Here is a 12,442-nt window from a genome sequence, read left to right as displayed (position 1 = left end):
TGCCCGTTAGGTCACACCCCCGCAGGGGCTGTCTCTGGGATTAGCTTTTAGCCGCTGCTAGCTCTATGGATGTTGACAGTTGGGCCAATGTGTCCACACTGAAATATCTGAATATTTACTCAATGAATGGCTAGTAAAATATGTACATACATTCGTGGCGCTCAGAAGTCAAACACTTTCCTTATATTTGCTTCCCCCTGACTTTTCCTGAAGCACCACCATAAAAATTACTTTTTTGTTTTTTAGCTCGTCAATATCTTGACAGCTAATACACAAGATAAGATATAACTTTATTAATCCAGAGAAATTAGGGGGTTACTGACAGCAGCAACAGTAGCAGGAATGTAAAAGGATTTAGAAGAGAATAAAACAAGCAAACAAATAAATAAAAGGATTGCCATTAAATTTGGTTCAGATATCCACGGCTCCCAGATAATGAATCTGAATGTCTTTAGTGATGCTAACAAGATGCTAACGAAGATGGCGAAAATGAACATGCTAAATGTCATACTTTATTATGTAACACAGACATGTTAGCATGTTATTGTGCGCATGCTAGCCTGTTAATATTAGCCAATAGCTAAAAGCACTGGTGTGCTTATCTTCACAGAACACAAGCGTGGCTGCAGACTCTTGCTTTAGTGTTTTTTGTTTTTTTTTTAAATGTGTGTCACATATCTGAGCAACATTTGGAGGCAAAGGTTGCTAAATATAAACTAACCTGATGCACCAAGAGCCTCAGCTGTGACCAGAAGTGGGCCTCGAAGGGGTCATCCTGTGTGTTCCTGGTTAGAATGTGGCCCCAAGGATTCCCAAATCACACCCATAATAAACCACACTGTGTGATGAAATTGCCCTAAATATACCGTAAAAAAGTATTTTGAAATAGGAAAAGTAATAGCTGAATAACATCATCACAACACATTAGCAATTTTTTAATTAAAAGAGTAATTTCTAACATTTCTAATAATATAATCAATAATCATGTAATATATGGTATTTAGTCCACTTGTGTCGTGGCTGTATCCTTCTTTCATCAAATGCCAACAGTCTCACATAAGCTTTAAATCACATCACCATGTGATACCAGGAACTGTAAGAATATATTTCAGGGGTAATAGGCTATATCCCTCACACCTGGTCCAAGTCTCTGAGAGGCAATGCTAATATTCTAATTGAAACCTGAGTCACAGTGCACTTATTGATTTATTTTTCATATTATCTTTATAGGGAAAACATTCAATCTGCATGTATAGCCCATGACGTCACATGTCTGGGCCTTGACACTACAGGAAAATAGAAAGGAACACCAAACACAAGCAGTACGCAAATCTCATTCTTGTGAAAGAGTGACTTTGCTTATTTTGTATGATGAACTCACTTGATTGAACAACAAATGACGCATCCTAAAACCACAGTTTTCTTCATGGACTTTTTGCTCTGCAATCCTGCCTTCTGTACTTTCATCCAAATTCAAGCTGAAGTCATGCCGAGAATATTCCAGTGTCTTGTCCTCTGCATTCCTTCAGAGCCGTAATATCTATTTATTTTGTAACTATAGCTGCGCTAAATCCTGTCTCTTGCTTTCCCTTCATCCCCTACAGAGGCTGATGCTCTTTTATCCACAGCCGAGCTGGAATCGCACTTAGCTTCTATTTTTCAGCTCCAGAAAGGCTTTTAAGGGCATGGGACACGGCCGCGGAGTAACTCCCTCACCTCAGCCCATGCAGCACATGGATTAGGCCCAAAAATCTCTCAGGTTGACAGGAAATGTGGCTGGAGTTTCCACATCAAACAGCGGCATGAGGAATGGTGTTTGTGTATTGTAAAGGAAGGAGCGAGGATGTAGGTGAGGGAGGGGAGGGCACAGCGTCATTCACACCTGAGTGTCAATCCTGATTTCTTAGAGAGTAGTGTGGACACGGAAGACCAGCATTTCTCTGTGTGCACACCTGAGTTTGTGAGGTATAAACCGAAGCATTCAGACGCAGAGAGGAGGACAGTTTGTGTATTGTGAGGGTTTTTTTAATGGAGAGGTCAGGAGTACAGTTTGGGCTGCAGAGCAGGACAGAGACTCAGAACAAGAAATGTGCGGGAAGAAAAGGAGAAATTTCTGAAAGAGGTCATTATGTCTGTGATTTGACCTCTGACAGTTCATTGCAATTATTTAATATTAAAGTAGGATGATAGAAAATCTCATTAAAACAAAAAAAATTGCTTTCCAAAAAAAAAAAATAGTGGGTCTAATTTGGCAAAAACGTGTATGTTCACTCTTATGGGAACAGTAAGTGTTTAGCCACCATTATTATTTTAGCTCTCTCACATAAATAGATGGGTGCAGTGGTGGAATGTAACTAAGTACACATACTCAAGTACTGTTCTCAAGTACAATTGTGAGCTACTTGTACTTGAGTATTTGGTTTTATGCTACTTTCTACATCCACTCCACTAAACTTCAGAGGAAAATATTGTGCTTTCTACTCCATTACATTTATTTGACAGCTTTAGTTACTAGTTACTATAAAGATGAAGCTTTAAAACACAACACATATTTAAACCAGTGGTTTTCAACCTTTTGGCTTCTGTGAATGAAATATAATACTTTGATTACATTTCGCTGCTGATACTTATATACTTAAGTCGGATTTATCATGCAGGACTTTTACTTGTAATGGAGTATTTTATTTCGCAGTGTTGATACTTCTACTTAAGCAAAGGATCTGAATACTTCTTCTGTAACTTACTCAGTGACAAACTATGGCTAAAAACAACAAGTCTTTGAAAGTAGTAGACCAACACAAGCCAACAACACCGTTTCAGTGCTCCCTCTCATAGAATCTCCAAGTCTCGACTGGAGGGATGGATGGTTTTTCATCCAACAGATAGTCCCTCATTTGCTGTTGATGATGGTGGAGGAGAGCACTATCACGCTCGACCAAATGTCCTATAGGTGTACAGTTTTGTTGAGATCTGTTGACTGTGAAGGCCAAAGCACAAAATTCACAGAGATGAAAGTCAGCTTGACATGTCTCGAGGGAAGCTTCTGCATCATTTTATTTGGGTTTTTCCTTCAATTTGTCACCAGTCTGCTTCATTTTGCGGAGGCATTTCTGGAAGGCTTCACTGAGCCTCATTTATTTAAGCATTATTTACATTTATTGTATCAATATTTATGTAGGTGTGGAAAAAAGTGAGTCATATTTGACATTATTGTCCGCTTTAGTGACTTGGCAAATAAAACAAATGATTTCAATACAGTAGAAATAACAGGGGAATGATATAAGTCCATCAAACACATAGATAGATAGATAGATAGATAGATAGATAGATAGATAGATAGATAGATAGATAGATAGATAGATAGATAGATAGATAGATAGATGGATGCTGTCTAATGCTGCCACCTAGTGGCTTTTCTTTCCTCATTCACCCTCTTTGAAATTGAGGACTGCTTTATTGTTGCCTTTAGACCAGTAGAGGAAATATTCAGATTCTTTACTGCAGTATACCACACAATAAATATACAGTTAATAGTAAATAAGTGCTACATGGAAAGTAAAAATACTAAATTATTATCAGGAATATGAACTTCAACAATCAAAAGTAAATTACTCAGTGTAGAAAAAAGGCTGTGTAAGTGTTATACAAACACACATCATATCATTACAATATTATTACTCATATATTAATTTTAAGCTGATTTTTTGTAGTAAATGTGCAAGTTACTGTGTAACTTTTAATTTTTAATGGGCTTCAATCGATGATTATTTTCATTATGGATTAATGTGATGATTATTTTCTTGATCAATTCATTTATTCTATATTATAGTCAGAATAAAACAGCTAAAAGTGATGCCTTTATATGCCTTTTGTCCAAGCAACAGTCCAAACCTTAAAACTATTTTTAATTATTTGACACTTTTTACCTAAGTAGGCTTACAGTACTGAAGTAAATGTACATTACTTTCCACCACAATGTAGACAATATCACAAATAATAAATAAAATAATGTCACAGGTAATTTCTCGCTCAGATTTGTCGCTGGAAAAGGGTCATGTGACCTCCACAGTAACTGTCAGGAGCCACAGATGCCAGTCAATCGGCTCTGGCAGCATGTGACCCGGTTTCGATAGTTCATCTTATTTTGGTATATCAATATATTGTGTTAATGCAAGTCATGTGACAGCCAGCAGTAGCGTTAATGGCCCATTGTTCATGGGAGCAGGAGTCAATATGGAATACTTCACTGCTATTTGCAAATCATCAAGGTTAATGCCTCCTCTTCGGTGATCTTATGGGCGTTTATGGCTCCAAAATCATTCCTACATCACGTGCTCTCTATGTGGAATAGTTAGGAATACCTGAAAAGAGAGAATCTCTGTTGAATACCGAATTTCCCCAGCTGGGGATTAATAAAGTTTCTTATCTTATCTTGACAAAGTGTGTGGCACTTTATTTGAAATATCCATTAAAGGCAAAAGACACCACTTGGACACAACTTGTTTTAAGATATATTCCAGCCCGTCTTAGCTTTTAGCTTCCTGAGCCCGGCGTATGTTTGGAAATTTAAATTCAGTTTCCAATGGCCCATACACTGTGAGTCTGGCACTAGCCTGGGAACCGGCTGTGCGCTGGACTGTGCGTTATCCGGTGTTTTGATGTCTCGATCGGTGGAAACGCAACCGACCAGGAAGGAGGAAAAAGTAGCTCGATTTGTCACCTCAACACATTACGGCTGACTGAAGCCTCACACTTCAAGCTTCAATACACTTCCACTGTCCACACACTGATTTTTTTTTGCTGCTGCGCACCAGGAGGCAGGAGAGGATGTGCCACAGACTGAAGTGTCAGAACAGTGTGATCGATGCCGTGTTGTCAGCCTTGTGTAACCGAGTCCAAATACACCCTTAGTCTATTATTGTTATTGTTTAGCACTATAAATTAATAAATTACTCCGGAAGCATACACAACAAATAGGTGTTTCACCTAAACCCAGTGCGTCCAGGAGTAAAACAAGGCTTTTAAAGTGGACACATTTACTTCCTTCCATTTTCCCCACAAACTAAACTGGTGTGAGTGATTTTAAAAACGTTTTTAGGCTGCAAGTGACTTTAGATGCAGAGACTTGCCAGAAGATCTCAGTGTTGTGAGACCTGACACTTCTGCGGGATAGGCCAAGCTCCGCGTAGGATAAACGGGCACATTAATGGGTCATCGGGGATCAAACAGACACCTATTAGCCGGACAGCCATTCATAGGTGTGTGACACATCAAAGGCACGCGTTTGTAAGGCCTGACAATATCCACTACTGGGATGCGCGGGTGGGTGGGGTGCGGGGGTCGTTTTGCGTCTTTCAAGCAAAGTATAAAAACCTCTGGGGTCCTGGGTGTTCACCAGTGACCAGCGGAGACTCGAGGAGACGCACACCCTCTTTCACTGTGTTTGAACTCTATATAGAAGAATGGCATTCGGGCTAGACTTTACTGGAAATGTTTCCGACATGAACACGTTTTACTCAGGACATTACTGGTCTGCTACCAGCCTGGATATGAACAACCACGACGATTACGCACAGGACTCCAGCCGAGGTGAGTGACTCAAGGTGTTTACTTTGTTAGGACTTGGCTCAGGGTCCAGTTTTAGAGTATAAAAGGGAACAGCACAACATGCTCTCTTTTATTTTGGTTGCTTACGAAAGTACAAACGAATTGAACCGTTATTTAGTCCACCAAGTCATTCAATATTCCATATTGACTCCAAATGTAGTTGATTTCTGTACTCAACATGTGTTTAATTCTATTTTAGAGGTCAGAAAAGTGAATAAATGAATGTAACATTCTGTCTTCTCCCTGTAGTGCATCATGATGCTCACCACACGACGCGCTCGGACACCCAGCGCCGCCGGAAGCGCACGACTTTCAGCAAGGCGCAGCTGAGCGAGCTGGAGAGGGCGTTTTCTGTCACACAGTACCCGGACATTAAAATGAAGGAGTCTCTCGCCTCTATAACCGGGCTACCGGAGTCTAAAATTCAGGTATGGCAGGTGCTTCACATCCTTCCTTCACGTCCCATGCGTAATTTTGGACAATGTGTAAATGTTCCATAAACAATAACCACATTTTATTATTTCCAACAGGTCTGGTTTCAAAATCGGCGCGCACGCTATTTCAAGAGCAAGAAACCATCCAGAGAGGTCCCCAAACCCTCCACAGACTACCGTCATTCGCAGTTCACCTACAATCCAGCTCCCGGTCCACGATTTCCCGATTTGGTTCCTTCTTTCTCCCCTACTCCAAGCCTGCCGTCCCCACCAGGATACCCTGCACCAAGTTTACCCCAGTCAACCAGGCTCTCAACCATCCTGGAGAGTCAGGCCATGGCCTTGCCCGCACCCACATCTCCTATCGCCGCCGACCAAGCGACATCCTCCTTCCCCCATGGACTGGGTGTCCCAGGAGTTCCCCAAGACCATTGCTACAAAACCCCAGACTTTACTGACTACTGCCATGAAATGTTTCCGCATAGCGGGCTCGGTGAATGGGATCTGACAGACTTTGAGGCCTTTTTCGGAGATGCCCAGGGATCCGAGCCTGTGGGTAGCCGCTGCGCTGCGGTCTCGCATCCTGGGCCCAAGGACAGCGTTCAGAGTCAGCTGGACCACCAGCACTTCTCCAGCACTGACGAGTACATGGATGACCTGTCCGACCTGTGCTTTCAGAACCTGGGCGACTTCAATCTGTCGGATTTGGAAATTTCAGCGTCAATGATTGATTATCTTTTGGGTTGACTGATAAAGCAGATAGCTATTTGGAGTCACATATTTAATAACACATTGTGAATATGCTTAGCTATGATAGAGTATTTATGAAGAGATTGCCTTGAAGAAAAGCAAGGCGAGTTTATTTATATAGCACCACGAGCAATGCAAAGTGCTTTACAGGGGCATTGAAATTCATTAATTTCATTTTGTATATAAGTATTGATATATGTTTTTTTAAAAAGATCATTACGTGAGCGTTACAAATAAAAGAAAGAACAATTTATACAATCTTGTTGTATTTCATTCATATTATCTACTTCCACCGCCTCCACCACGTGGCGCCGTGGCTTAGTTGGTTAAAGCGCCTGTCTAGTAAACAGGAGATCCTGGGTTCGAATCCCAGCGGTGCCTTTTTACTTCGATTGATTAGATTGTGTGAAAAGGATGACGACCACACGACGTGTGGGTATTCGAGTAACTGCAAACTGTATTTCTAGGCTTTGCCGTGCTAGTACAAATGAAGACCGTGTTTGATAGCGAAAACCCACAGCGATTTGAGTGATTTTATTGCAAAGGTTTTATGACTCGTTACAACTAAATCAACATCGAGATATTAAGGTATATGGTGAGAATGTGAGGTCTTTACACGGTACAAATGTAACTTACTTTTCGACAGTTCTTCAACTTGCGAGGCAGCTGGATTCGCGAGATCAAACGAAATCACACGAGATCGTTGGCTCTGTAACAAACCGTCTGGCACTTCAGGTTAGACAGTGCTGGACAACATATTAAAACAGTTGCAAATGCCTTACAACTTAATTACTGTCTTGGCAATGTCGAGTGAAAGTCTGTTGGGAAGGCAGCCATGAGACTCTAAACCTTCAAAATCACTCAAGCTTGTAATAAAGATAATGTGATGTGATAAAGAAAGGCCCACGCAAAACAAACTTAATGCCACAAAAGTAGTAAATCAAACAAGACAAAATTAACATATATTAAAGTCTAAAATTCAGGTAAATTCATAAAACAGTGGAAGGCAAAATATGAGACTTTATTATATATAGTATGGAGTTCCCACTGGGTCCACCAGCAAGCACAGTTTGAATGTGGAAGTGGACTATATGGTGTCTTGTATTTAGGCAGGATAAATGCAGCAGCCACTTCACAACATGCATGTTTCATGAGCACAAACACAGTAATAAAAAGGTTTTATAAATGATGTGTGCAACCTTGTATCCTTGTAGGGAATGCAGGTGAATATACTATATACCAGCAGAGGCCAGTATGTGCATGTACAGCTGTGTGAGTATTCACAGAAAACTTAAAACCATTTGTGCAAATTTGAGCATTAGACCCCTGGTCTGTGAATTGCTGGCTGTTTTAGGGATTTCACTTTAAGGGTCAACCTCAGAATATGCTTTAGGTAAATAGTAGGGTCAGTGTTAAGGGTAGACACATAGAAATTACAGTTATGCATCAGGTGTTTTGCATGTGTTGCCAACACCATTTGTATAAGAGGAATAATAAGGCACTCACAAAACAGAAATCTAAAGTTTATTAACTCATGCAGAATTTCAGTTTATCCACCTATATATATATAGAGGGGACATGAGGGAACAGAAGGGTGTTTATCATGAACAAATTGCTTTAAAGGCAAAAATAACAGAAGCTATCGTAAGTTCACATTGTAATTACTTAAAGACTTCACAAAGAGATGTGTTTAAAACACAGACTCAATTTCTCCCTATTTCCTGCAAACTATGGACACAGTCAGGTAGCCTATCTCTTTTCTGCCCTCGATGCATCAGGTGTCTCTTCGCGCTTGCAGCCCAGCCAGTATTTTGCAATGGATCGTGGATAAGGAGGGCTTGCACGGTCCACACGTTTAGTCTGGAGATCCACTCTGTAGTATTTATCTGAAAAGAAAAGAAACATAAAAACAAAAAGGTGTTAAAAACTTAAATTTACTGCACTTTTGCCTCAGTTTTCTGTTCTGCTGAAACACAGCACGGCTTATGGATGAAGCGACTCCATGTACTCATACCTCTCTTGAAAAAATACACATTTTGAACAGGGGTACTTTTGTACTCCTGTTTGGTGCTCTCATCAATGATGTCGCTGTAGTAGGAGTAGTCAAACCAATCATCATAACTCCACAAATCATCAAACGGCATATGTCGAGTCTGCCTTCCTCGCTGTGCACGTTTCTTGCTGGGCCTCCTCCTCCGATTGGTCCGCCTCCTCGCCGGTGGTAGAGATGTGGGTTTGGGACTGAGATAGACTCGTCCCACCATGGCAGCATCTACAGGGGGCCTGATGCCCTGCCAGTCCCTACTGGTGAAACGAGGGCCTGTTTGGTGGCTGCTGTCTGAATGAGGAGGAAAAAAAATAAGAGCTCAGTAGACACACACATACACACACACACACACACACACATACACACAAATACAGAAGAAAACCTTCAAATACAAGTGAACCTTACAGGAGCCTCCAAAGAGCTCAGTGAAGAGCTCTTCCCACGTCTGATCGCAGAAGAGGTCGGTGTATCGTGTGAACAGCACAGACGGAGAGGACCTGCTCATCTGCACACACTCTTCATGGGAAGGCTGGTGCTTGAACTCATACTGGTGATACTTGTCCCCTGAAGAAAGCAACAAACACACTTGTCTTGTCTCGGTGAAGACATTTTGACGTGTCACAGTAGAAAAAACACATGTGCAAATAAAAAAAATGGTGATGCCTGAATTCCATATACCTGCCTCTAATGTTATTAATAACACCTGTGTTTTCCTACTAGAACAAGTCAAAATATCTGGTGTGAAAAACACCAAAAACCTTTCTATACAGCCTTTAACTCTGTAGATATCATTTCTGCCCACTCTGATTTTTTTTATGACTGCTGCTTGTTAAAATTTTAACATTTAAGCTCAGGGCCAAAAAGTTTGGAAGTCCTCATGTAGTATTAAATAAGCTAAGCTTTCCTCAGTGTGACATGATGAGAGAAGGAAATGCCAGTTTAGAGCTGAGGTTTCCAGAAGAGTTCTTTTCCTTAAAGGTCCAGTGTCACAAACTTCATTCTGAAAATCAGAAATGTTGTGTTTTTGTGACCTGCACCTTGAAGCATTAGCTTCACTATATATAATCCCCTAAGGAACTGCAGAATAAATCTATTTTATTAAGAAAATAAGCATTCATTCACTCAGGGTTGTGTAGGATCATAACTCATCACAGTCAGGGCACTGGGCGAAAGGAGCTTTTAAAATAGTGGAAAATATCCCTTGTTCCCACAAAAATACCTTTGAAAAAGTAGGCCTTCTCTTTGCCACGGTGACTTGGTGCTGGTATGGCAAAAGCGGCATCAACTCCTTCTGGTATGCCATCAAAACCGACTGAAATGTCCCGCGGGTAGTCCTCATCCAAGACATCACCTTCAAACCTCCAATACTGGTTTCCCTGAAGTAGAATGAACACAAAGGCCCAAGCTGTGAGGTTTGATGCTGCCACTGTGACACTCAGGATACATCGTGTGTCTGTAATAAATACTGACCCCTTTATGTGTCTGAGATATGGGTCATAAAAGGGAACAATGTAAAAATAACACATTTAAAATAAATGTTATACCTATGGTCAGCCCTGATCGTGCTTGTGATGATACCTGATAGTTTTTTTTTATTAACTTTGGTTCCCATGTAAAGACAGAAAGTTCTACCTTGAAGATGTAGGATTTCCCCTGGCAGTTGATTCGTGTGAATGCAGCATCAATGGGTCCAGTGATACCCCACACATCCTGGATGAGTTTGGGGTAACCAGGAAGTATGGACGTTTCATCCAACTCGAAAAAATAGTCACCTTGGAGGGGAAGCAGATTTCGGATCAGTCCTATACGCAGCAAGAAACTTATTTCAATGTATTTGACCAGGATAATCCAAAAGTATCAAAACTAAAAACAATTTAAAGTGCGTGTAATGTGGGTGAGCCATGACACATTTGCTACTTTATTTTAACTTGGTCGTCACTGTTAGATAAACTCAGACCCATGTGATCATCTAATGAGGGTTAGCATTAGCAGCTAGCAGCAGAGACAAACAGGAAACACATTTTACAGACACTAAGAGGACAGAAAAACGTCCCAATGTCCATGTTTACCTCTAAACGCATAGATTGACCCATTCTTTAGCTGCAGGAAAGCATCAAAAGGTCGACCACTGCAGGGCGCTGCGTCAGGGTCAACAGGCGTTGTGGGCCCTGGTGTGTTGGTGGGTGGAGGAGATGCAGGGCTGGTTGCTGCAACTGTGTTGAAAGTTGGTGTGAGGGTTGTAGTGATGTCATTAGGGGTCATTGCTGCCTCCGTTACCTCATCCGCTTCCTGGAAGGTGTCGCCACGTGCAGCTGAGGGCAGAAAGTGTTGTCACACGAGGAAAAGCATGTAAAAATACAAATAGTCGGTTCAGTGAAGCGATAATATTCTGCTACTGTACTGACTTTTTCTAGGGCAGATGCTTTCAAAGTCCGGGCAGCAGCTTCCATAGTACACACACATGGAGTCACACTGACATTTCCTCTGCGGGTCGAAGGAGTTGCAGCGACCCGCACAGGACTCTGTGGAAATGCAGTTTGTTTGTTTCAGCGTGAAATGACTTGATCAGACTTGACTTTTAGTCATCAGTGGTGGAACAAGATCAGTGCTTCATTTCAATTTCTGCTAAAGTTAAAGTACAGAAGCATCATCAGCAAAAGTTACCTAAAGTATAAAAAGCAACAGAAGAAGGCCTCTTTAACTGATGTGTTATTACAGATAGTGTCATTAGATTGTTCATGGTACTGATTCATTAATGCATACTGTAAGTCACATTTTGCTGTTGTAGCTGGTCGAGGTGACCACTTTGTTTACAGTTATTGGATATTTTCCTTAATTGTTCCAAACCAAGTGCGCGGGTGCCTACTGTGGGCCACAAAATGAATTTGAGGGGTTGTGAGATGATAAATGGTGAAAATGATGAATCTGTTTTCATTTGTTGGATGTTTCCAAAATCTTTGCTTGGTTTTGTGAAATATTGATCATTTTATCTCATTGTTTCTCAATCGGTTATTTAAATGAAATCATGTGAGAGGTTCAGAGAGGAAATGTCTCTTTGGTAGCTGCTAATAAACATATGAAATGTGACCCCCAACTAGACACTTTTTAACTGAGGGGTCACAAGCAAGTTTGGGAACCACTGGTTTAATGTTTAACAATGTGATGTTTTTTTATAAATTGATCTTATTTTTTATTTTATTCTTAATCTGAAAATGATATAGTAATAATTAGCTGTCGAATAAATGTAGTGCAGTAAGATGTTCAAATCTTCCTAAATGTAGAACATGTACGAGCACCTCAGAAGTAAGTACAGTACTTCAGTAAACAAGGTTAGCATAACTCCCAGAACTCGCTACACTGTACTTCTAAATACAGAACATTTTTTGCGTGGTTATGTTTATGTGCTTCTTTGTGATGCTGCAGCACAAAGCCGCTTTCAGAGACTTGCAGGTATAACCCCACTGAATGATCATATACTGAAAAATACAGTGTATTAAAAACACTAAACAGATATCCTAGAAGAATTCCTAGAAGACTTACCTTCTGCAGCAAAGGTGGCCTCCAGCAGGAGGACGAGGCCCAGCAGAACCACAGCTGCCTTCAT

The 12,442-nt window shown here is 40.9% G+C and overlaps 1 protein-coding gene and 1 non-coding gene across 2 annotated transcripts; one reads left to right on the top strand and one right to left on the bottom strand.

The window, feature by feature from the left end:
- The first annotated feature begins 7,098 nt into the window (after nt 1-7,098).
- Nucleotides 7,099-7,172, top strand: trnat-agu. The gene has a single exon. It is a non-coding gene; the product is annotated as a tRNA-Thr (tRNA).
- A 1,368-nt stretch (nt 7,173-8,540) lies between these two features.
- On the bottom strand, nt 8,541-12,442 carry vtnb (vitronectin b). The gene is made up of 8 exons (XM_041952895.1): nt 12,379-12,442; nt 11,244-11,360; nt 10,908-11,150; nt 10,471-10,610; nt 10,058-10,214; nt 9,244-9,402; nt 8,806-9,129; nt 8,541-8,677 (listed from the first exon to the last, which is right to left on the bottom strand). The coding sequence occupies exons 1-8, from the start codon at nt 12,440-12,442 to the stop codon at nt 8,541-8,543; spliced, it is 1,341 nt and encodes a 446-aa protein (XP_041808829.1).

Source organism: Chelmon rostratus, chromosome 14, assembly GCF_017976325.1.
Source record: "Chelmon rostratus isolate fCheRos1 chromosome 14, fCheRos1.pri, whole genome shotgun sequence".
NCBI classification, from domain to species: domain Eukaryota; kingdom Metazoa; phylum Chordata; class Actinopteri; order Chaetodontiformes; family Chaetodontidae; genus Chelmon; species Chelmon rostratus.
Note: the sequence above shows the minus strand (reverse complement) of the source record. Positions and strands in the feature narration are given on the sequence as shown.